Source organism: Chelonoidis abingdonii, chromosome 1 (genome assembly GCF_003597395.2).
Source record: "Chelonoidis abingdonii isolate Lonesome George chromosome 1, CheloAbing_2.0, whole genome shotgun sequence".
NCBI classification, from domain to species: Eukaryota; Metazoa; Chordata; order Testudines; family Testudinidae; genus Chelonoidis; species Chelonoidis abingdonii.
The window spans coordinates 262,580,887-262,606,215 of record NC_133769.1 but is presented as its reverse complement, the minus strand read 5'-3'; the positions used below and the strand labels follow the sequence as shown (position 1 = coordinate 262,606,215).

The 25,329-nt window shown below is 44.7% G+C and overlaps 2 protein-coding genes across 2 annotated transcripts in view; one reads left to right on the top strand and one right to left on the bottom strand.

Annotated features, from left to right (window-relative positions):
- Positions 1 to 22,429, bottom strand: part of COL4A1 (collagen type IV alpha 1 chain) — a 255,736-nt gene extending 233,307 nt beyond the window's left edge. The window contains exon 1 of the mRNA XM_075061481.1: positions 22,270 to 22,429. Coding sequence (XP_074917582.1) covers positions 22,270 to 22,347 — 78 coding nt within the window. The 5' untranslated portion in view covers positions 22,348 to 22,429. The remainder of the gene's footprint in view (positions 1 to 22,269) is intronic.
- Positions 22,430 to 22,611: 182 nt separating this feature from the next.
- The window catches only part of COL4A2 (collagen type IV alpha 2 chain), a 242,093-nt gene continuing 239,375 nt past the window's right edge, over positions 22,612 to 25,329 (top strand). Inside the window, exons 1-3 of the mRNA XM_075061499.1 lie at positions 22,612 to 22,819; positions 23,312 to 23,410; positions 23,617 to 23,677. Of these exons, the coding sequence (XP_074917600.1) occupies positions 23,367 to 23,410; positions 23,617 to 23,677 (105 nt within the window). The 5' untranslated portion in view covers positions 22,612 to 22,819; positions 23,312 to 23,366. The remainder of the gene's footprint in view (positions 22,820 to 23,311; positions 23,411 to 23,616; positions 23,678 to 25,329) is intronic.

The window sequence follows — 25,329 nt, the reverse complement described above, 5'->3', positions numbered from 1 at the left end:
CTTAATTGGTTCTAGCAAGTCCTGATTTACTCTTAGTGCAGCCCCTGCCTTGGTCACTCAGGAATAGAAAAACTTAACTCACCCAGTGACCAGGTATATTGCCCTCTACCAGACTCCTGCTGCCCCACTGGCCTGGGCTGCTCCACAATACAACACACACACACACACACACACACACAGTATAAGTTTTAAACAAACAATTTAATACTGTACACAGCAATGATGATTGTGAAGCTTGGTTGAAGTGGTGAAGTTAAAGGGTGCAAGAGGATGGGATATTTCCCAGGGAATGCCTCACTGCTAAATGATGAACCGACATTCGGCTCAGGTTTCAAGGGTTAACACTGTTGTTAATGTAGCCTCACACTCTACAAGGCAGCATGAATGGAGAGAGGGGAGACAGCATGGCAGACAGAAACAGAGACACACACCCTGTGTGTGTGGTGGGGAGCGGGGAGAGAGAGAGAAATGCACATTGCCCCATTAAGTATGCTGACCCCACTCTAAGTACATTGCCTTTAAAAAGATCAGGCAGTTGAGACAGCAGCTGTGGCCAGCTCTCTCCGTCCTGCGCCCTGTTGTGTCTCCCCCCTATTCTATATCGAGAAGGGGTAAGCAGGCGAGGCAGGAGTAGGGGGGAGAGGGACACCCTGACATTAGCCCCTCTCTTCCCTCCTCCCCTGCACAGCAAGCAGGAGGCTCCTGAGAGCAGCTCCAAGGCACAGGGCAGGAACAGCACTTGGTAGTGGGGGGACAGCTGAACTGCCCAGCAATTGATAGCCTGCTGGGCAGCTGCCGCACAGGGAACTTAGGAGAACGGGGAGCTGATTGGGGGCTGCCGGTCAGGGCCGGCTTTAGGAAGTGTGGGGCCCAATTTGCACAGTTTCGACGAGGCAACGGCAGGGATGACTTAAAAAAACAAAAAAATATGTAAAAAGACTCATGGGGCTCGTACTCACCAGGAAGTGCTCCAAGTCTTCGGCGGCACTTCGGTGGTGGGTCCTTCACTCACTCCAGGTCTTCAGTGGCACTGAAGGACCCGCTGCCGAAGTGCCGTCGAAGACCCAGAGCAAGCAAAGGACCTGCCACTGAAGTGCCACTGAAGACCCGGAGTGAGCGAAGGACCTGCCGCCGAAGTGCCGCTGAAGACCTGAAGTGCCACCAGGTGAGTAAAAATTAAAAAGGCGCCTCTAACAAGGGAAGGGATTCTCACTGGGTGTGGGGCCCTCTTAGGCGCGGGGCCCAATTCAGGGGAATTGGTGGAATAGGCCTAAAGCCGGCCCTGCTGCCGGTCCACCCTGGTTCCAAGTCCCCATCAGCTAGCTGCAACGGACTGCCCTTCCTGCAAGGAGTGGACAAAGTAGGTGGCTGCCAAACAATGTTATAAGGGAGCATGCACAAATTTAAACAAGCATGTTCCCTAACTGATCAGCAACGTAACAACAAAACAATGTTAACCGGGACGACTTTAAGCAAGGAGTTACTATACTGCAGGAGTTGGCAACCTTTCAGAAATGCTGTGCCAAGTCTTCATTTATTCACTCTAATTTAAGGTTTTGCGTGCCAGTTAATACATTTTAATGTTTTTAGAAGGTCTCTTTCTAGAAGTCTATAATATATAACTAAATTATTGTTGTATGTAAAGTAGATAAGGTTTTTAAAATGCTTAAGAAGCTTCATTTAAAATTAAATTAAAATGCAGAGCCCCCCCAGACCGGTGGCCAGGACCTGGGCAGTGTGAGTGCCACTGAAAATCAGTTTGCATGCTGCCTTCGGCACACGTGCCATAGGTTGCCTACCCTTGCTATACTGTGTAATGTTCCATTTCATAACTAAACATTTTAGTGTCACAACAAACAATGGGTCAACTTTTTCCAAAAATACATATCTGAACAGCATGACAGAGCACTCTATAGAAATGCATGCTGGTCCATAGGTGCCTGTACCTCAAGATGTGCAGAATGCAATGAAACAGAGATTGTATTCCATACTTGGCTTGCTTTGAATCTAAACGGACATGGCTGGGCAAGATTAATTTTATACTCCAATTGTTGACTTGAGGCCAAATTCATCATTATAGTGACCTATGAGTCTATGCAGAGGCTGAGATGGCCTGCATCTCCCTAGTTTGGCCCCCAGCACAGGGAGCCATGCCCATCCCTGAATGTCCCCTGTACTGACAACTTCAGTGTGGGCCAGCTTTGCACCTGAGAAAAGTGTTCTGCATCAGAGTCTATTCAGGGGCCCATGTGACTGCCTTGTGGCCCCCTTTGCAATGGCTATGATGGCACCAAGGGACTGTAAGGCAACCATGAACTGGCCCCCAATCCATAGTGACAGTCCCCTGGTGTCTCCAGGGACACAAGGTCATTCTTATGATGTCAGCACTTTAATACAAATCTTCCCTGTCTTTGTCCTATTGGTCTGTTTTCCCCAATTCCAACTCCACTGGTTTCCTTAACATATTGGACAAAATCCTGCAAAATGCTGAGCACCCTCAACTCCTACTGAAATGACTTCAGTAGGAATTGAGGTCACTCAGCACCTCCTAGGAAGTACTCAGTACTTCACAGGATTAAGCTCTTTGAGCTGAAATTATTGCACTGGTCTCAAGGGTCTGCACACAAAAATTTTCTATGCCCATGACACATCCACATTTTCAAGAACACATCCTCTAGATAGTCTATCCTACTGTACCATTCCCGGAAAACATGCCGAAATCTACATCCACTATTTGTTTTGCCAGTGTGAATCACACACATTTACAAAGGTGTCCCCTTTGAATGATACGTTACTATGCTGTTTGATTTTTCTCCAATATTTTCACGTCTATGGGTGTGACTCAAGTCAGAGTTTGGCCCAAAGATTTTTAGTAGCAAAACAACATTCTTTATCTCACTAAGGTTCATAATGGGAAATAGTATTTTAGTTTTTAAAATATTAATAAAAGGTTACAAATAGTAAGAATTTGATGCATAAGAGCTAATGTTACTCCATTTCAGCACAAAGCAGAGACACAGTCCTCCCAGCCCCCAATACCCTGATCTTTCATTTTCTTCCTTGCTTCACCTGTCATTCCATATATTATTCCCAAATATAGCCATGTTGATTTCTCCAGTGTTTCTGTTTCTAATAATCTTGTATCCCTTGTCCTTAATGAGCTCATGAAGTAAAGGAAAAGATGTTTACTTTAGTTACAAACAGAAGAATCATATAATTTACTTAGGAAAGATTGCAGCATTTCAAGCATTTCTTTGGGATAATTCTAGCTAATCCCCCTGGCCCACCCTTCCACAAACACATGCATTTTAAAGAGTTTGTTTAATTACAACTAATTTAAAAATTCTGAGTTTTGGTACTAAATCATTGCTCACACATTCATCCATATATTGCAGGGTAGTCAGAATTGTTTTTTTTTCTTATTCCACTAACAGATAACAGACGTGTCATTGCCATAAATGGGACACATAGATACCAGCACAATTGCAAATTCCTGGGATGTTTGAGACATCTCTCTCTTAACTTCCCTTTCTTTAATATATACACTGTGCACACCAATACATTCATTAATATTCGAATTTCCTGATCATATAATGTTTCATCAATCAATACCAGTATATTTCCACAATCCTATATGAGTTGCAGTCTTAATAAAGAAATACTTTTAGACTCTAAACACTTACTGTTATGAGCATTAGACTGATACTTATGGTACACAATCAGCATGCAGCTGTGCAGCAAAAATTAGCACACAGTCAAATTCGTTTTATTCTCCAGCTAGAACAGAACCATTTTAGCTGTCTGGAGCAAATGTATTCCAAAAGTACAAAGCATTTTAATTATTTGTTCTGAGCTAAGCACCGTAGGAAATATGCTGAACCACAGAACCAGCTACAAATAACAAAATTACATATTGCTTTCAAAAAAGCATGTGGTTATTGCTTTGAAGGAGAAAAATTTAAAAGTGCTTAGTATTGGCATAGCTCTGCTCTCAAGTAAATCAATTTAACACCGAACTTCTGAAATTCCCATCCTAAGCATGTATATAAACAAATAATGATTACATGAAAACAACCTAAAATGTGTTCCATTCCACTGAATGTTTTGACATGCCTGATCCCTTAGTAGAGTGGTTCAGTATCAATGCACTGTTCTAATCAGTAGGAAGACTGTAATGGAAGGCACCTTGTCTGGAAGAAACAGTTTGATTGTGTTGCTGAAAAAGTAGACCTCACATGTAGTTAGAGAGAAGACTATAAATTCCAAGGCGGTTGCACTGAGAAATGGCGGGGCAAAGCAAAAGGCCCAGAATAAACTGCTCTTTTTTGATAATGTTAGTTGCCATGGGTCCTGACCTGCTAACAAAATACTGAAGAATAACACTAAACTTCTGGCAGCTTTTAAAAAGTTCAGTATTAAATCTAAAGCTCATCTGAAGTTTCCAGCAAATCTCAATACAGATGTGAACCAGGGAGTCTCAAAAGCATGAGCCTTTCAACATGATTCTTCCTTAACTACCTTCACTTTGGGAGCCAGGAAGGTTCTCCTCATCTTTTATTACCCAGACTCTGACCGCTTCCTATTGCTGCTTTTGTAGATTAACTATTGGGATGAAACCTTTCTAATAAGGGAGGCTCAAAAACCCTGATGCAGGCTGTATCTCCATAACTAGCTCCCTCCAAAAGACAAAGAATATTGTATATGCAATTCACTTCAATTTATCTCCACTAGCCCATAAAGAATACAAAAGTCTTTCCTAAACTATCATTTCCAACATGTTTATAGTCCATTACAAATAGGGTGACCAGACGTCCCGATTTTATAGGGACAGTCCCAATTTTTAGGTCTTTTTGTTATATAGGCTCCTATTACCCCCACCCCCTGCCCAATTTTTCACATTTGCTGTCTGATCACCCTAACTACAAAGTGAAACTTGAATATAAAAGTTGGGGCCCAATCCTGCAGATCTTCCACTGATTTCAATGTGTGTTTTGCTCTCATTGAAAGATCTGTCTGCTAACTGAGGATCTTTGTGCAAAACCTAAACTTGTGACTTTTCATTTTAGATAAAATACAGCATAATATGGATATAGAAGCATAAATACAATACTGAAATCTAAAATTATATTATTATTATTACCAGCAAAAATTATAAAAGCACATCCTAAAGGACTAGATTATCAAAAAACAGAAACTCACAATGAGGCACCCACTTAGCCCCATATGTGCACATTTGATCACCTGACTAGCATGTGAGGTGATGACAGTCTAGGAGCTGATACTTGAAGGGAGCCAGCACTTTCTTTTTTGAGGGGAAAGTCATAATTTCTGCATTTTTAAAACTTCAAAGTTACTTCAGGTTCACTTGTTTTGTCTCCTTGAACAGCTATCACTTGGCTTTGTGGTTTCAAATCTCACACATTAAGCAGGTCTTGGCTTAGCCAATTCCTGGATAGGAGGGAGACCTTTAGGAAAAACATAGATGTGTCAAGAAGTTGTATTTGTGAGTCAGCTGGGGATACCCTTCTCCCTTAGTAAGTATTGAACCAACATCCCTGTGTAACATTAGAATGATATTGTGTTGTTAGAGGTGCTGTTTATGGATGAGATGTAAAACTGAGGCCCTGATCATTTGTGAATGTCTGAGTTTCCACAACCTCTTTCTTCAAGGATAGGTGTGTTAACTCCAATATTTTGGCAAAATACCAACTCTAGTAATTATATTCTATTGACTCAAATTCCTCCCAGAGTTTCAGTTGGGGTCAGCATTTTTCTTCACTTCTTGATGTGAACTGGTGTACTCAGTGCTCTTAAACACGTTGCTGCATTCCACTTGTAAGACAGCATCTCCTGGGGTGCTTCAAAGCTTAGCTGTTTCATAATTGTCTGCTCTTCAAGATCATCAGTTATAAAGGTGCTATATAAATGTGAAGTCTTATTCTGAATGAACTACAATCCTTCCAGTGAGGATGACAGTACCTGCACTTACATTAAGCTTTTCATTGATAGAACTTAAAATGTTCTACAAAGCATTATTATTCCTTCTTTAGAGATAGGGAAGCTGAAGCACGAGAGGTTAAGTTACTTGTCCTTGCATCTCTTGACAACTTGCCTCATGCTCAATCCACAAGAAAACGGTCCTTTGGGCATGTTACAGGTTGGCTGGCCCCAGTAAATGAAGTAGATCCAGCTCCCCTGTGCCAGAACAAGGGCTCCCATTTGACCAATTAAAGAGAGCAGGGCAGCTCCAGAAGGCTATATGGAACCAGGGAGAAGCTGAGAGAGACCTGATGAGCGAAGGTTGCTTTAGAGCACTGGTTCCTGAAGGAAGGCTGAAGACAGAAAAGTAGCAAGAAGGGTTTGCTGGCTGGAGTCCCCAAGCTAGAAAGCCAGAACTGGAGAGGGTGGAAGGCAGGAGAGCAGGAGAGGGAGTTGACTGCTGGCTTCCAAGCTGGTGAGTTGGAGCTGAGGGATGGAGAGGGCTGAAGGCACTGGAGCAGAGGAGGAGTTTATCTGTTAATGTCTGCGCACTGGAGAGCTGTACTCAAGGGGAACAATGAGAGGGCCTGGGGAAGTGAAGGATGCTCCTCTACTAAAGATATCCCAACATCTGGGTGGTTCCTGTTGGGAAGAGCAGTGCAGCTGAACAGGGCAGGGTGGCTGTTTTGCCAGAAGGACAGAGGAGGACTGATGAGGAGTCCAGGTATAGTGGAAGGCACTGGCATGTGGGGCATCAAGGGATAAGTTGTTGGGATTTTAATGACTGCTTGCACTGGCTAGTTTACTCAAAATCAACTGACAAAGTGTTTTGTTATTGTTGCAAAATATTTGACAAGAATGCCAAATCGTTGCTTGCACTTTTTGGGTACAGCTACTGGCATAATGTAGCTGATGCTCTGAAACAACATGAAAAGTCACCCGGTGATTTTACGGCCCACTCCAAATGGATGGAGGTAGAGTCCAGGCTCAAGCTGAATAAATGCATAGACACAGAAAGCCAGTGCATTGTTAATGTAGAAACCCAGCATTGCAGGAACATGCTCAAGCATCGGATCTCAATTACCCTCTTCTTTGCAAAGAATATTTTGGCTTTCCAGGCCTCGTCAGATAAGTTGTTCACTGAACATAATGGTAATTTCCTTGGTTTGGTACAGCTCCTTGGGAAATACAACAATGGCATGTATGAGCACCTACATCGAGTAGTTCATAAAGAAGCTATGGACCATTACTGCAGCAAAACAATTCAAAACTGATTGATTTTATGGCAAGGAAGGTGCTTGATAACATATTGATGCAGCTTGGCAAAGCAAAGTAATATGCCATCCGACAAAATGGGTATTCACCCACAAAAGCTCATGCTCCAATATGTCTGTTAGTCTATAAGGTGCCACAGGACTCTTTGCTGCTTTTACTATGCCATAATAATAGACTGCACTCCCAACGTTAGTCACAGTGAAAAGATGTCATATACAGTAAGATTTGCTGACGACAAGGATGGCTGTATCCAAGAAAATGAACATTTTATCTGTTTCCAATCTGTGGATGACTCTACTGGAAAAGGCCTAATAAAACTGTATATGAACATTTTGAATAAGAATAAAATAAAGCTTCAGGACTGCTGCAGCCAAGGCGGCAACAACAGCGCAAACATGAAGAGAAGAAACAGTGCCATCCAGGCATGGATCCTTGTGCTGAATCCAAAAGCTTTCTTCATACCTTGTGGTTGCCATTCCCTCAATCTGTTTGTGTCAGATCTAGCGTCATCTTCTTTAGATCCAGTATCTCTCTTCGGAGTACTGCAAAGGATATACGTCCTGTTTCAGCATTACGTATCAGGTGGGAAATCCTCAAAGACAAAGTTACAAATCCGACTGTAAAGCCACTAAGAGACACTTACTGGGAGAGACCATTGACAGTATAAGGTCAGTGAGGTATCAAGTGACTGAGGTTTATGACACCTTGATGGAACTGACGCAGTTGAGTAAAGCTGAGGCCGGAATCCAGCATGAGGCATGAAGCCTGGCAAATCAGATCACTGACTTCAAATTTCTGGTGTCAGTTGTGATTGGGCATGATATCCTGTTCCAAATAAACATTGTAAGCAAGCCATTACAAACTCTGTTGATGGATGTCACAACCACTGCTACTTTGATGAGAAGCTGCCTTGATTTCATTGTGGCCTACAGACGTACCGGATTTGAAGATGCCATCACTACTGCCAAAGAAATGGTGGAAAACTTAGGAGTTGAACCTGTCTTCACGGAAACTTGTTTAATCAGAAAAAGAGACAGTTTGGTTACAAGGGCAGAGATGAGGCGATGGGAAGTTTGGCAGAAAAATTCAAGAGGGAGTTTATTTTTCAAGAGGGAGTTTATTTGCTTGCTCATTGACACTGCTCAAGTGTCCATCAGAGAAAGGTTAGGACAAATGAAGCACCAAAAAAGAACTGGGGGGTTTTGTATGACCATAATAAGCTGCTGGCGGACAGGAAAACACTTATGAACAATTGTACAGACCTTCACCGGACTCTGACACATGGGGAAAGTTTGTATGTCAATGATAAAGAGCTCTATGTCAAAGTGGACAACATCCATCACATTTTGCAACACAAAAACCACTCTCCACTCCAAGTTCTCCAAATCATTAATGATGAAGAGCTGAAGGACATTTTTCCGAATGTGTGGATAGCTTTGGTCTATGGCCGGCCCTTCCTCTAACCAACGTTGTAGTCTCTCCGTGGGACCTCTCCATTTCTGCTCTCTCTCTTATGAGATATGGCAACTAGGATGAGACACTGTATTCCAGGTATGGCTATGCCATTGATTTATATAATGGCCTTACAATATTTTCAGTATTTTCCATCCCATTTTTGTAGATCATAATATTTTGCATGTGTGTGGTTTTTATTAAACTACCACTGCACAATGAACAGAGATTTTTTTTTTACAGATACTCGAGTCTCTTTCTCCCATATAGCTATAATTAGCTTAAAACCAAGTAGTATAGGAGTAGTTCAAAGTATTCCTTCTATTGTATCATACCATGCATTAGTCAATAATTTCATCTGACACATGCTGTTCATTCACCTGGTTTTGCTAATTCCCTGTTACAGTTCCTCTAATTTTCACTAATTCAAGTAATTTGTGTCATTTACAACTCTTGCCACCTTTCTGCATACCCACTTTTTCAGATATAATAAATGTATTAAACATCACCCGTCAGGTATAGCGCTTCAGGAAAACTTTTGCCATGTTGAAGACTTCGCATTTATTCCTAAACTTTATTTTTGGTCTCTTGGGCAATTTTTGATTCCTGACAATACTTTATCTCTCAACCCAAGGTGATACAGGGGTTTGGTTTGGTTTTTCAAAAACTGTTTTAAAATCCCCTGTTGTTATGGCAGGGTCTGAGTTGGTGTGTCCTGGTCTGTGAGGAGAATGCTTCTGATGATGAATCTGCAGAGGTCCGGAGGTTGCGTGAAGGCCAGAAGTGGTGGTTCAGGAAAGCATTCTTTCAGGATGCAGGGTCTCCATCAAGTATGGATTGTAGTTGTTTAATGATATGGGTTCCTGTGTAAGTGGTAGGTGACAACCAGTGGTGTGCTGGCAGAGAGGGGTTTATTTCTGTATTGGAGCAGGTTTTCTCTGGATATTTGGGTGGCCTGTTCCGGGACATACCAACTCAAAGTCACACCACATCCTGCTAGAACAACAGACGCAAAATCTGCAGACATATCTCCATTGCTACGATGATCAACACCTCTTCCACAAGACACCTTTCAAGATCTATGGACCCTTCACATGTCTATCACAATGTGGTATAAGTCATCCAGTGCACTAAATGCTGCAAGAATAATTACGTGGATGAAACAATCACTACATTCTCGAATGAACTCACACAGGAAAATGAAAAAAGACAAAAACTCCCTATCACCTGTGAGTGAACACTTTTCACAAAGAGCTTAAACTCATAACTCTGCTAGACACTAAAAACCATGGACCAGACAGAGACACTGGATTTGGGTTTATTAGAACAATCTGTAATCCACTAACCCCCTCTTTTTGTCCTATAACTGCAAAGGTGTTAAGGAGCCAGTCTACCTTGAATGGTCCCTTAGAACAGGGTTTCTCAAACAGGGGTCGCCGCTTGTGTAGGGAAAGCCCCTGATGGGCCGGGCCAGTGTGTTTACCTGCCCAGTCCATAAGTCCGGCCGATCGTATATGTATTGTGATACAGGATGGCCAGAGGGCAGCATGAGAGTGTTAGCAGGGGGCCTTATTCCCTGCCAAGGGAGGAAGGTTTGCTTTAGATTAACTAGAACACCTGTAGCCATTTAGAGCACCTGACTCCAATTAGAGCACCTGACTTCAGTCATGTGATAAAAACCCCTGCTTCAGTCAGACAGTGTGGGAGTTGAAGGAGGAAGGTTTGATTGGAGCAGAGTGCAGGTTGCAGAAGTTGGAGAAGAGAAGAGTTTGATAAGAGAGAAATAGAAAGTTTGGAGGAGTGCTGCGGTGGATTGTGAAGTCCAGAAGAAACCCTAGGTAAGGGGCACCAGGCTTGTGTAGAAGGGAGGCAAGAAGCCCTTCACAAGCTGAAGGGTAGGAGAGGGAAGTAACCCAGGGGAAGGAACCGCTAGTTCAAGTGGTTCACCACAACCCTCAGGGCCCCTGGGTTGGGACCTGGAGTAGAGGGTGGGCCCAGGTCCCTCCCTCTCCACTCCCCTCCTCCAAGGACACTAGTGGAGTAATTAAGAACCGGTTCAGAGGCAAGCAATAGCGCCCTGAACCTACCCCAGAGAAGAGAAAGCGCGAGACCCAGCAGAACAGTACCGGCAATTTGCCACAGTATGATGTAGAATAGATGGCTATAAAAGAGTTTCTGGTTTATAGGCACTCAAATACTACAGTGATCAGTCGACATGGACTAAAATAGGCTGATGCAGGGTTGAGATAGAAGGCACCAGAACTGAGGATTTATTTTTTTAATGTGCAATGTCCTATTTTACACTTTAATATTAGAGTGTCTGAGTTCTCTCTTCAGTCAGGGGCATTTCAGTGTTTATTTACCTTCACTTAACTGTTCATTTCTAATTTTTAAAGTCAAAGCACCCTAATATTTATTGGTATGTGTGGACAGATAGATAGATAGATAGAAAAGACTTAAGTTTTATATCTGCTTAAATTTAAACATTGTTTACCTGTCTGTATACATCAAACAGTAACGTTAGACAAGAATGAATGAATATTTTACACTTTATTTAGAGCACACTTGCCTTTTAGTTTACTGCAAGTCTATACAGATTTGAATTAAGACACCTTGAAATGGCTCCAGCTATTTTGAATACTGAAAGGGAAAATTTTCAGTCAGGCATTAAAATTCCTGTCATTTACTAAGCCACTTCTCTAAAACTCTAGAGTTGTATATATTGTACGGTCATATTTAGTCTACAGTAAGACACCTATTCCAACTATTTTATTCTACTGGAAAGTATCTTCTTCACAAGTATTTTTACTGGCATACTTGGCAACCTCTAGTCACAGAAAACTAAGGATACAGGATGGTTATGATTCAGCTGTATGTAACACTTTAACTACATTAAACTTGTAAGGGTGAGATGTCATCATAACAGACATTACCATGTCCATCTAAGCATTAATGCAAATTACTAAATTCTGTGTAATGTAATAACTACTATGTATTTCATGGACTGTGTTCTGCCACCTTACTGATTGTTAGAGCATTACCTTTCTATACAAGAAGCTCCATTATACATGGGAAGTACAATGGTACTAAATTTGGGTAAGTGTGGTAGAACTGGCCTTTATATTAGGATTAAGTTATAAGGCAATATCATCCTACTGACCCCAGACATTTCAAAATCATGAGTGGATATTGTGCATCCCACAAAGTTTCCTATGGGCTAGATCAGGGATTGGCAACCTTTGGCACGCGGCTCGTCAGGGAAATCTGCTGGAGAGCCGGGACGGTTTGTTTACCTGCGGCATCTGCAGGTTCGACCAATCGCAGCTCCCACTGGCTGTGATTTACCGTTACAGGCCAATGGGGACTGTGGGAAGCAGCGCAGGATGAGGAATGTGCTGGCTGCCACTTCCCGCAGCCCCCATTGGCCTGGAATGGCGAACTGGGGCCAGTGGGAGCTGCGATCAACCGAACCTGCAGATGCCGCAGGTAAACAAACCACACCGGCCCACCAGCGGATTTCCCTGATGGGCTGCGTGCCAAAAGTTGCCGATCCCTGGGCTAGATCATGGAATTTCGGCAGAGCCTTCAATAAGGGGTAACACCACCTCAGGTGAAGCCCTGGGAAGAATTGGGATTCATAATCACACCTCCTTCTAAGACACCACATTTGCACTGGAGGAGGGCGCCATATAGGGTAAAAGAAGTGCAGCTTACTATCTCCTCTAGAGAATCCCTAGTTCCTCCTATTTTACTTCATGGCTGCATTAGGGCTAGGAACAATGTAGTCCTTATGCATTCTTTGCAGCTCATCTGCTCATTGTCTAAAGCTCTACCTTAACATTTTTTATTTTGCCTAACTGTATTCATGTGAATACAAAGACTGAAAAGCGAGCACTGACAGTGTTACATGCCCGTGATCATTTTTCATTTCTCAGATTTTGTTCTAATCTTCTAGACTGTAAGATGTAGATAATACACTGAGGAAGTGCCTACAAATATCACTTTTTTAAATGATGACACTTAAAGCACAATAGCGTTTTGCCATAATGACCAAACAAAGTAATTCTTTATAAGAGATGGTTGAAATTTTTCCATCTAGATTGTTTTTGTATGGAAAACTGGGGTTTTGGAAAATTTTGCAGAAAGCATCTACTTCTTGTGGAAAATTCTGACTTTTCATAAAAAACAAACTTTTCAATTTTCAATTTTTGATTAAAAGTCAACATTTGACAAATTATTTTCCTTTTCCTTTAATTTTCTGTAAGAAAAAATCCATTTTCCAACCACTCATTAAGTCAACATCTGGAAAGACTTATCACCTTGTAATATCTGAGACACTGCAAGAGAAGATATTGGTGGTGATAATTGATAAATATTTTACTTTAATAACTTTGACTGCATTTGTTACTGTATTTTATACAGGTCTAAGATATTGCATCATAAGAACTCTTGGAAGATTAATAGAATTCATCAGAAAATTCTGTATCATCACTGAGAAGGATTTCAGCCCAGACAATTCAAATGAATTAAAGTTCTTACCAATGCTGTCTGTGTTCACTCATTCACTTTCTACATTGGTTACTGCCTAAAACAGTTGTTCAGGTTATAGCCACCTGTCAAATTTTACACACTGGACCTGCCTTACAAGATGCTGAGGACTTTTCTAACGGCAAATGCTATGAAAAATGGGAACAATTATTCATCTGAGCTAGACCAAGTGACATCAGTGGAAATTCTGAGAAAGCAATGGAACAGACCTTCTAAACACTTACGAGGCAAGTCTTTTCTTTTTATGATGTGGCTTGTTGAATCTTTCTTTGTTTAGTCTAGGCCTATAAAAGGAACAATATTCATGACAGAGTCTATCCACAGTAAATGGCTTTTGAGAATAGATGTCTGTTTAATAGCCTGAAAAAGCCATTTATTGTCACACGTACTCCTCCACTATGTCCCCTAAAGAGCGTGTGAACAAGTAGACGGAGTGCAAAGCACTTTTTAAGAATATAACAGAGAAATTATGCAATTATGGTATAAGAAAAACCCACATGTAATATAATTATAACATCTGTATAATACAAATTCATGACTAATAATAACTATAGGTTATATAAACTAATATATGCAATCCCATGAACTATAATTAATTCTTAAAATAAAATGAGTAAGATACAACTGGATGTTACAGTTAGTCTACAGGGCATATAATCATAAATACTCACAGTTGAATGCTACAGTACTTACCTGCCCTCATATCAATAAAACCATGAAGAAGATAAACAAATAGCACCAAAAAATCCTTACAATTTTTTGGGGCTGTCTTAAATGAAATAACCTTAAAATCAATGCTTCTTTTAGAATGCCCACCATTTCTTATCAGCAAGCACATATGAAAAGGCAAACATTCAGAAAGTGTTAATTTGCTCTCATGCTAAAAGCTTTTATGTCTAATTTCAGCCTGAGGTATTTTTAAAACAAATTAATAAATCCTTGACAACAGAGATTTAATATTACGTCAGTATTAACCACATTGGTGGAAATACCACTATCCTTATAACATCTTGTGCATGGTTTTATCATTTTTCTAGTCTACCTTTTCCTGCCAACTTAAACAGTGATACATCTGACTCTTAGAGCTCTAGCTTTCATTAAGTCAACAGCAAAACTTCCACTGAACTCAGTGGGAGCTGGATTTGTATCTTAGAGACACTGCTAAATTTACTGTTGATATACTGTAGGTGGGAGCATCTCCTTCACATCACTGAAGTTCATTGACACAGCACGTGCTTATACTAGTGGCAATTTCTCCCACCATTTAAAGTATTGAGACATTAAGTCCCATTTCAGAAAACGAGAGAAATACACGATGCAACTGCTGTGGCTTTGACTAGACATCAAAAAAGTAGCTAGAATTTCTGTATCACAATGATTTCTCAGATAAGTAAACAGATTTACTTCATCAAAGAAAAATGCAGCCTTGAGGGTGTTGCAAATGATAACCCTTGCTGGGTTCCATAAAACAAGTACTTCTGTAACTTACTCAAGGGAATAGTCACTCAGCCTGATCTGAACACAACATCTTAACTAATCCCTTGTTTACACTTAATATCTCCTTCTGATTTTGGAATAGAAACTGATCTTACTGGTAAATTTAAAAAAAATGCTTGGTTTGCTTAAAAAAAAAAAAAAAGCATTGTGGGTTGTCATAGAGTACATTTGGGTCAGAGTGCCATAAATAAATGTATTTAGTAGAACCACCTAACAGTGCTCAGGGGGAAGATGACAAGACCATGCCTTTTAAGTTGATGCATGCGATCCTGCCATTAATTGTATTGCTGCCCATGCCTGTTCACAGCTGGCTTTGAAGCATGGTTCTATTGTAAGGTGACTATGTAAGAGCAGCCACCTTCTCACTCAGCACCTAAGCTGCTTCTTACAAAAATAAGATAGGTACCTGCCTCACTCCATGCAAAACAGAAACAGGAGATAGTGGTACCTTTCTGTTAACTTTTAACCCAGTGGTTAGCAACTCACCTGGGATGTGGGACTCTCTCAGGTTCAATTCCCCCCCGCCTCTGCCTAGGGTGAAAAGATTTGAACAGGGGTCTCCCACATCTCCAGAGACCACTGAGCCATTGTACATTCCGATGTAGGGATCCCACACTCTCTCCTGTTGAAGCTAGCTATTCCACTTTGGATAAATACACCTCTACCTCGATATAATGCTGTCTTTGGGAGCCAAAAATTTTTACCGCATTATAGGTGAAACCGTATTATATTGAACTTGCTTTGATCCACCAGAGTGCGCAGCCCCGCCCCCCTGGAGCACTGCTTTACCACGTTATATCCAAATTCGTGTTATATCAGGTGGCGTTATATCGAGGTAGCAGGGTAATTAAAGAATCATTGTTGCTAGGGGACTTTGGGTTTCCTACCTCCCATGTGGGTGCCCTAACCACCAGGCTATAGACCAGGGATCGGCAACCTCTGGCACATGGCTCGCCAGGGTAAGCTTCCTGGCGGGCCGGGCGAGTTTGTTTATCTGCCGCATCGGCAGGTTCGGCTGATCACGGCTCCCACTGGCCATGGTTCGCTGTCCCAGGCCAATGGTGGCGGCAGGAAGCCGCAGCCAGCACATCCCTCAGCCCCATGATGCTTCCTGACGCTCCCACTGGCCTGGGATGGCGAACCGCGGCCAGTGGGAGCTGCAATCGGCAGAACCTGCCGAGGCGGCAGGTAAACAAACTGGCCCGGCCCGGGCCACGTGCCAGAGGATGCCGACCCCTGCTACAGAGTCATTCTCTTTCTTCCTCTCTGGCCCGATAACTATTTCTCCAAAGTGGAAAAGCTTCAGGAGAGATTGAGTGAGCCCCACATCAGAATATCCAATGACTCAGTGGTTAGAGCACTCTCCTGAAAGGAGGGAGACTCCTGTTCAATTTCTTTCTCCCTCATGGAATCGGAGGGCCCGGACAATCTCCATCCAAGGATATTAAAGAAACTGGCGCATGAAATTGCGAGCCCGTTAGCGAGAATTTTTAATCAATCGGTAAACTCGGGGGTTGTACCATACGATTGGAGAATTGCTAACGTAGTTCCTATTTTTAAGAAAGGGAAAAAAAGTGATCCGGGTAACTATAGGCCTGTTAGCTTGACGTCTGTAATATGTAAGGCCTTGGAAAAAATTTTAGAGGAGAAAGTAGTTAAGGACATTGAGGTCAATGGTAATTGGGACGACTTGCAACATGGATTTACTAAAGGTAGATCGTGCCAAACCAACCTGATCTCCTTCTTTGAGAAGGTGACAGCATTTACTTTAGACAAAAGAAATGCGGTAGATTAATTTACCTCGATTCAGTAAGGCATTTGACATGCGTTCCACATGGGGAACTGTATAAATTGGAAAAGATGGGATGAATATGAAAGTTGTAAGGTGGATAAGGAACTGGTTAAAGGAGACTCCAGCGGGTCGTACTGCAGGGTGAACTGTCAGGCTGGAAGGAGGTTACTAGGGAGTCCCTGAGGGATCGGTTTTGGGACCGATCTTATTTAACCTTTTTATTACTGACCTTGGCACAAAGAGCGGGGAAGTGTGCTATATAAAGTTTGCGGATGACACAAAGCTGGAGGGGTATTGCTAACACAGAGAGGACCGGGATACATATCAGGAAGATCTGGACCACTTGTAAACTGGTAGTTATAGTAAAAGGATGAAATATAATAGTGAAAGTGCAAGGTATGCACTTAGGGATAATAAAAGAATTTTAGATATACATTGGGACAAACTCATTGGAAGCCAACAGAGGAGGAGAGGACCTTGGGGGTATTGGTTGATGCAGGATGTCTATTGAGCCGCCAATGCGATTATGCCGTTAAAAAAGCAATGCGGTTTAGGATGCATAGGCGAAGTATTTCCAGCAAGGATAGGAGTTGTTAGTACCCTTATATAATGGCGCTGGTGAGACCCCACCTGGGAATTATTGTGTGCAGTTTCTGGGTCCCCATGTTTAAGAAGGATGAAGTCAAACTGGAACAATTCAGAACGGAGCTACTAGGATATCCGTAGGAATGGGAAACCTGCCTTATGAAAGGAGACCTCAAAAGCTTTGGCTTGTACTAGCCTAGCCAAAGAAGGTCTGGCGGAGGATATGCTTGACCTCTAATACATATATCAGGGAGATTAACTATTAGGAGCGGAGAGGAATTTATTTAAGCTTAGTACTAATTAGGCACAAGGACAAATGGGTACAAACTGGCTATTAAGGAAGTTTTAGACTTGAATTAGATGAAGGTTTCTAACCATTAGAAGAGTGAAGTTCTGGAACAGGCCTTCCAAGGGAAGTAGTGTGGGGCAACGACTTATCTGGCTTTAAGACTACTTGATAAGTATCATGAGGGGATGATATGATGGGATAGTTTAATCTGGGCAACTGATCTTGGATTATCAGTAGATAAGTCTGCTCAATGGTCTTGGAGGGGATGTTGGATGGGATGGATCTGAGTTACTGCAGAGAATTCTTTTCTGGTGCTGGCTGGTGAGTCTTGCCTCACATGCTCAGGGTTTAGCTATCGCATATTTGGGGTCGGGAAGGAATTTCCTCCAGGGTGGATTGCAGAGGCCTGGAGGTTTTTCGCCTTCCTCTGCAGCGATGGGGCATGGGTCATTGCTGCGTGGATTCTCTTGCAGCTGAGGTCTTCAACCACAATTTTTTGATCGACTTCAATAACTCAGTCATGGGTTAGGGGTTGTTATAAAAGTGGATGGGTAGGGTTCTGTGGCCTGCTTTGTGCAGGAGGTCAGACTAGATGATCATATTGGTCCCTTCTGACCTACGAGTCTATGAGTCTGTGAGTCTATGGAAAGGGCAGAACTGAATCTACACATCCCACATTCTGGGTGAGTACTCTAATGACTGGACTAAAAGTTATTGGGTGGGTTTCACCTCCTCCTAGATTTGGAAGGGGCCTAGTCTGGTAGGTGACCATTGAGTACTCCTACCAGAATGGGCCCCACAGGCAAGAAGTGGAGGAGTGCCTATCTTCTCCTGTGCTCTGGATCACCATTAGGGCTTAGGTGGGATATTGGTGCCCAGGTATCTAGAATGAGGCAGCAACACAGATGCCTAGAGGCAGAAATGTAGGCACTAAAGAATTTTTACAGAAAAAATGTAGATGCTTAATGAGTTTAAGCATCTACAGATTTAGGCCATAGCTACACTTACAGCAGTGTGTAGAGTGCAGACAGCACATGCTCACCTAGCACAAGTGTAAATAGCAGTGTAGATGGCAAAACATTGCTCAGGCAAGTAGAAAAAGTAGAATAGAGTGCCTTACCTTGGGGTTGTTCAGGAATGTATGTTTCCCACACCATTCTCTACATGCTCAAGCAGTGCCTCCCATATTTATGCTGCTATTTTAGCAATGTAGTGTCCCACTGCCTGAGCCTTTTCCCACAGCAGTGAAAGGCTCCTGTCATGTGGAAGGCTCAGGTAGCTCCCCACTGCAAAAGCCTTTCACTGTGAAAAGTGAGGTGGTCAGGGGCCCCTGCCCCCAAAGCCCCACCTTGCCCCTTCCCCCAGAGGTCCCTCCTCTTCCCCCAAGGCTCTGCCTCTGCCCTTCCTCTTCCCCTGGAGGCCTAGCCCCCAGCCAAGCCAGAAGCTGGAGCAGGGCTGGGGAGCCAGCCTCCCTCACCCTGGGGTCGGCTAGCCTGGGCTGAAATCAACCTTCTGCCGATATTCCCACCCCTCGGGCTCTCTGCCCAGGGCAGGTGGAGGGACCCAACTCCCCACAGCTGCTCACACGCCTCTTACCCCAACCCAGCTCCAGCCGGGGGATGAGTCCTTGGAGCTGCAGCCCGGTCATGGTAAGAGCTATGCAGGCAGCTGTGGGGAGCCGAGGCGGACTCTCCACCTGCCCACGGTGCAGGGGACCCAAGAACAACTCCCAGCCTGTGTCCCAGCCCTGTGGGCCCCCACCCAGGGCAGGTGAAGGGTCCATGCTGTGGCTCCCCACAGCTGCCCGAGCAGCTCTTACCATGGCCGGGCTGCAGCTCCAAGGCCCCGTCCTCCAGCTGGAGCTAGGTTGGGGTAAGAGCTGAACAGGCAGCTGTGGGGAGCCAGCATGGAGCCCTGGACCCTCTACCTCCATCTGACCTGGCCAGGGAGCCTGGGGGTGGGGACATGGGCCAGGGGCTGCTCTCAAGCCCCCCCTTACCATGGGCAGGGGGAGGGTCTGCACGGCTCCCACAACTGCCCAGGCTTCCCAGCCAGGCTCTACGAGCTGCTGGCCTGGCCGGGGGGGTGAGACCTCGGGGAGAAGGGGAGTGGAAAGGGGTAGGATCCGCCAAAAGTGGGAGGGTTATGGCCCCGTGAGCCACCTTGTTCTCGCACCACTAATGTAGTGACTATACTCTACACGCCCCCCGGAAGTGTAGACGTAGCTTAGACAGTAGCAGAGAGAGTGCTTTGTGGATCACAGTGGTACCTAAAACTGTGACATAGGCATTTAAGACCTTTTGTGGATCTAGGCCTCAGAACTTAGGTCAAATTTGGAGGACCGCTAGGAAAAAACAAAAAAGTTCTTTACTTGTAAACTGCGCACATTTGATCTGGAATCAGAGACACAATAAATGTAGAACACTAAACTGTCAATTTCACAGTCACTTTTTCAGTAGAACTGTATTTTAAGCATATGCAAAGCAACGGACCTTTTGGGGCCCTGCTCATCTGAAGACCTTGAGTCCCTGGCAAGCACTGTAGTTTATAGGCCAACTCTACCAATCTCTACAGCTGTAAAAGTACAGTCAACCACTCCCATGGGTGTGGTAAATAAACATCCAGACATAACAATTGATGGCTTAGTGCCCAAGAAAGGGAAGCCCAACAGCACCCCTGTCATAGTGAGCCCACAACAATGTCCATACCCACTTGGACAGCTTGCGTGTGCCCTATAAAGACATACCTATACCAGTGAGTTGGCTCAACAAAAAGCAGCTGTCTGGGGCTTAACTTTTATCTGGTTAACAGAACTGCACACATTTTAACTTCCAAAGCATACTTCTGTTTCCTTGTGGCATGACACTTGCCAATTTATCTTGTGCAGTTAATGCAATGTTGAAAGAAAGGCTAGTTAATGAATGAAACTGAAATCATTACTAGCTTTAGATTACCTCAGCCAGAATCATGAGGTTATTAGAACAATTTACCTTACATTTAGAGGTCAATCTCAGAGAAACAATTTGCTCATAGAGTTCTATTTACACAAGAACTCAAAACATTTAAAATATAAAAGTGAAATTATTGATTTTATTAGACATTTGACAAGTTGGAAGCTTAAAGACAGATCCTCATATCTTTAAGAATATCAAACCTAGAACGCCAATGTGAATTGACATATTTTGTCGTATGACATAGGAATTAACTAAATACTGTCCTGAGATGTGGGGTGGGAGGAGAGAGTATAATTTGAAAGTGATGGGCACATAATGGAAGAGGCCTATCAGTAAAATACAGAATAATCCCCTCGGTAAGAAAACTTGCCGAGATTCTGGAATCACAGTAAATCTGCTATTAGCAGATAAAGAGCATCAGATAAAAAATCAGATTCACTGGAGTGTATTTTCCTTACTTTTGGATTGACTCAAGACACAAAACTTCTCCATATCTTTAGATGTCAACATAACTAAACAAAAAATGAAATCCTATAATAAATCTGTGAAAAATAAGGAGAAATGTTCCTTATTTCCTTTCTGAATAACTTACCAATACTACATCTAATTTTCTAACAAATCAGAAAACAGATCATGTATAATCAAATACCCATCTTTAGTTATCAGAAGTCTGAAGCCTTATGTAATAAGAACTGAACTCAACTATTAGAACAAAGAACTAAAATTAGTATAAGAAATCAAGGAGATGATAAAAAAGATTAATAAATTCTTCTACATTAGTCATCAGATTTACTACATACTCTTAAGGGAAGTGTTTCCAGCTTCAACATATTTCAAGAAGGTTAAGAAATTAAGTGTCCTAACTTGAGGAGTTTGACAGCTGATCCCAGAAAAAGCTGTATGATAAAAGCAGTTACTTGAGGAGACACCTTCATAGCAAGTTGAACTGGTTGCAGCTGGAACTTTTGTTTTGTTAGAGAAAGACTATGGGGAGTCTGACCACTACAACCTTTGCTGCAATCTGATATGTCTAGTTCTTCAGCACATAGCTGGTGCCAAGAGGTAATGATGAACTAGGAAAGCAGCCTGTATACAGATCTGGGTTCCCAGCTTCATTTTAAAAAATCCCACCCTTTAAATGCATGGACATATAGTGTTTTCTAACCATTAAGCATGCCCCTTACATTTCCTCTGCAGCTTCAGTGATCCTCGAAAAGGCGTGGGAAAGCGACGATACTGGAGGTTCCACGCAAATTCCTTAGGCGTAGCCAAGTGGTCCCTGCTTCGGGTCCAGCATGGGCCACCCCAGGCTCGGGATTACAGTGAGAAATTTAACGTAAGTGTGTGTGTAGCCTTCAGAGGCTCACACAGCACGGCTACTGCACTGACCACCTTCGCTGCGTGCCTATGAATCGCAACGTGTTGCTATTTCTCTGTGGGAAATGAACGCTCGCAGGCCAGGAGGTGCCTCAGAAGTGAGTGAAAATATCCCCCTGTGTAAATCAACACACACACTACCAGCAAGGGGCACCTGAATATCCCCGCACCCAGGCGGGCAAGAGCAGCAAGAGGAGAAAGCCACTTTGCTGCTCCAGCTGCTGCTGCATCATTCCGGGCTAAATCGGCGGGAGCCGGGCGGCACTCAGCACCTGGATCAGAGCCCTGCTGCATCCTGTGAAATCCCACCCAGCCACACTGGCCTCTCTCTCTACCCCCTTCCCTCCCTTCCACCCCACACAAGTAACTGGGGCGGGGCTCGCTCCCAGGATCCCCACTGTGCCCCGTTAGCCTAAAGGGTGGGAGTGAAGCAGGATCGGGCCCGGAGGTTTGCTCCAGGTTTGGTTCGGGGGCTCTGCGGGAGGGGACGAGGGCAGCGTGCGCCGCACCGGGGTACTCACCGCGGCGGACACCTCGCTGGGCTCCTCGCTCAGCAGGAGCGCAGCCAGCACCAGCGCCACGCCTCGCCACAGCCTCATCCTGCCGCTCTCCCCGCGGCGCGCCCCGAGCGAGCGAGAAGGGACCGAGCGCCCGGAGCCAGGCAGCGCGCTGCGTGCTCAGCGCCTGGCGGCGCGCAACTCCCGGGACCCGCGCGCGTCTCTCCTCTGCCCCGGCTGCAGCGCCTCTAAAGCCAAGGAGGCGAGGGCTGCCCACATCCCCAGTCTGTGGGCGGCTGCCGCTGCCCCCTCCCCTCGCGGGCGGTGGCTACTGGGAGGAGATCCTGCGAGGCTGGCCAGTGTCTCGTCCCCTCTGCATCGCCCACCTCCGGCCGGCCAGTCCCGCTCCTCCGGCAGAGGGAAGGGGGCAGGCTCCCGCCTCACCCCACAAAATCCACCCCACGCTGCGGGCTGGGAAGACTCGGCGGCCGGTCTGACTCCAGCCCATCGCCTCGCTGCGGGGTCCGGCTCGGCAAGTGGAATGCGCCCGGCCTGGGCAGCCTAGAGCGGAGAGGTGAGTATCGGACACGGGGAGCCGGAACCGCTCAGCCCTGCGCTGATCGCTGGGAGCTCACACCTGGCCTGGGGCTGGCCCGCGCTCCCGGCTGGGAGAGGTTTGGCTGGCGCTCGGGTGGCCAGATGAGCCGAGAGTCGGGTCGGCAGAGCCCCTGCAAAAGGCAAGGCTGTGTCTGGGGACGCCGCGGCGGCTGCAGTTAGCTGGGGGCTGGTGCTATCGTTTCCTTTCTAAAGCCGCGTTGTACCTCGCGCGTCCCTCCAGGGCAGCATTCTCGCCCTCTCCAGAGGCGTGCGGCGTGGGGAGTGCCCCTTGCATCCAGCCGCCGGGAACACGGAGGTGGGACTCGCTAGGTTAATGGGAAGGACCTAGCTCAGCCTATGTAGCCTAACTCCTGTGTGCACGGGACTGTTCCCTGCATGCAGTCGGTGTGACCTGCACATTCCTTGCTCCTCTCTCAAACTGTATTTCTCCCCCTCGTGCTGGATCCAGGGACAGAAGAGCTTTGCTGCCGGGAGCCCTGCACAGCGCGGGAGAGGAAGCAAGGATGAGAAGCTCGCGGTCCCTCCTCTCACGTCGTGCCCTTTGGCAGTAAGTAGCTTCTATCCTCTCCATACTTATTTCAAGTACTTGTTGTGATGGGCACTTCTCATCATTGCCAAAGTGGGGACAAAATTCTCTTCAAATGCAGGGCAGGGGCCTTTTCTTCACAGTAGCCTGTAAAGCTGTATCACACTCTCGTGAGTGCTACAGCAACACAAATACTTAATGTTGTTGTGTTTCTCCTTTCTGTACAGGGCTGTGCAGGTCGTACTGCTCTTGGTGTTGACTTCACTGTTAACTGGCAGAGTAAAGGCTGTAAGTTTAACTTTTTATCCCTTCATTGGAAGCGAGAGAGGGAAAAGGGAAGGGGAAAAATCCACAACATTTTTATCTGAGGGGCTAGAAAATTAAGAAATTGCATTCTTCTTTGCCAAATGCCTGATCTATCTGTCATTTCCATTAAAAAAATAACAGCCAGCAGATCATTTACACATTAGCATCTTCACTAAATGGTATATCAGAAAGCCCTAGAGTTCAGCTTCCTTCGCTATACTGGATTGCCTTTTGGGGCTTGCTACTTTCCATCCTTACACCCATTCAAATCACAGTATTTGTTAAAGCAATAGCAAGTCATTACAAAAATTAGCCCAAGATTATCTTTAGTGCTGTGAATTAATTGCAGTTAACTCATGTGATTAACTCAAAAACATTAATCGTGATAAATCACAGGTTTACTCGCACTGTTAAACAATAGAATACCGATTGAAATTTGTTAAATATTTTTGGATTTTCTTCTACATTTTCAAATATATTTGATTTCAATTGCAATACAGAATACAAAGTGTACAGTGCTTACATTATATTATTTTATTACAAATATTTGCACAGGAAAAATGATAAACAAAATAAATAGTACTTTGCAATTCACCTCAATAGTATAAGGGCCCTACCCAGGAGCGGCGCCAGGGTTTTTGGCGCCCTGGGCGGAGGTCCTTCCATGCTGCCAGTCTTCGGAGCACTTCGGCAGGGGGTCCTGGAGTGAGTGAAGGACCCGCCGCAGAATTGCCGCCGAAGACCCAGAGCGCGGAAGGACCCCTCGCCACTGAATTGCCACCCCCCAAATCCTGGTGCCCTAGGCAACCGCCTAGGTCACCTAACTGGAAGCACTGGCCCTGGCCCTACCATCAATCAAATGTTAACCCGGCCCCTTGACATCTTAACTCCTGTTCACCTGTCATCGGAAGTCCCACCTCATGGGTGTATTACTTGGGGGGGAGGGTCAAACCAGAGACATGACTAGAAGCAAGGTGTGTTATGTGACCCCTCTAAGAACTCCTCCCACTGCCCTCTACCAATCAGGATGGGTTTAATCTTCTGGAGACCACCCCGGAGAGGAGATTTGACCAATGGGGGAAAATTCTGGGATGGGGTGCCCCATCCAGAAGTGGTTCATGTGACCCCTCTAAGAACTTCACTCACCACCCTCTACCAATCGCGATGGGTTTCAGGCACAGAGGACTGCCCCGAGAGCAGATTTGACCAAAATCTGGGATGGGATGAACTGCCCAGAAGAGGGTCGTGTGACCCCTCTAAGAACTCTTCCCATCACCCTCTGCCAGTCAGAGCGTAGCACCATCACCCCATAAGTCCTAGCACCAGGCAGAAGAGGTCATCACTTACCAAGAACACGTGTTTTAGAAGTCATGGAAAGGCTGAGAGGAAACATGGACTCCTTCACCACCTCCGTGAGAACTTCAAACTTTGTATGGAGAAAGTGCTACATCAGCAACAGTTCTAACAAGGGCCCTTTGACTCAACTGTTGATGGATATGTCAAAACCTGACCCTGAAACCCAAGCCCTCATGAGACACCCCAATGAGTGTGACGGCCTCACATCATCCACCCCCCCGGAGGTGAAAGGCGATCATGGCTCGGGGGAGTCACCAGCGGACAAGGTGAACGGAAAA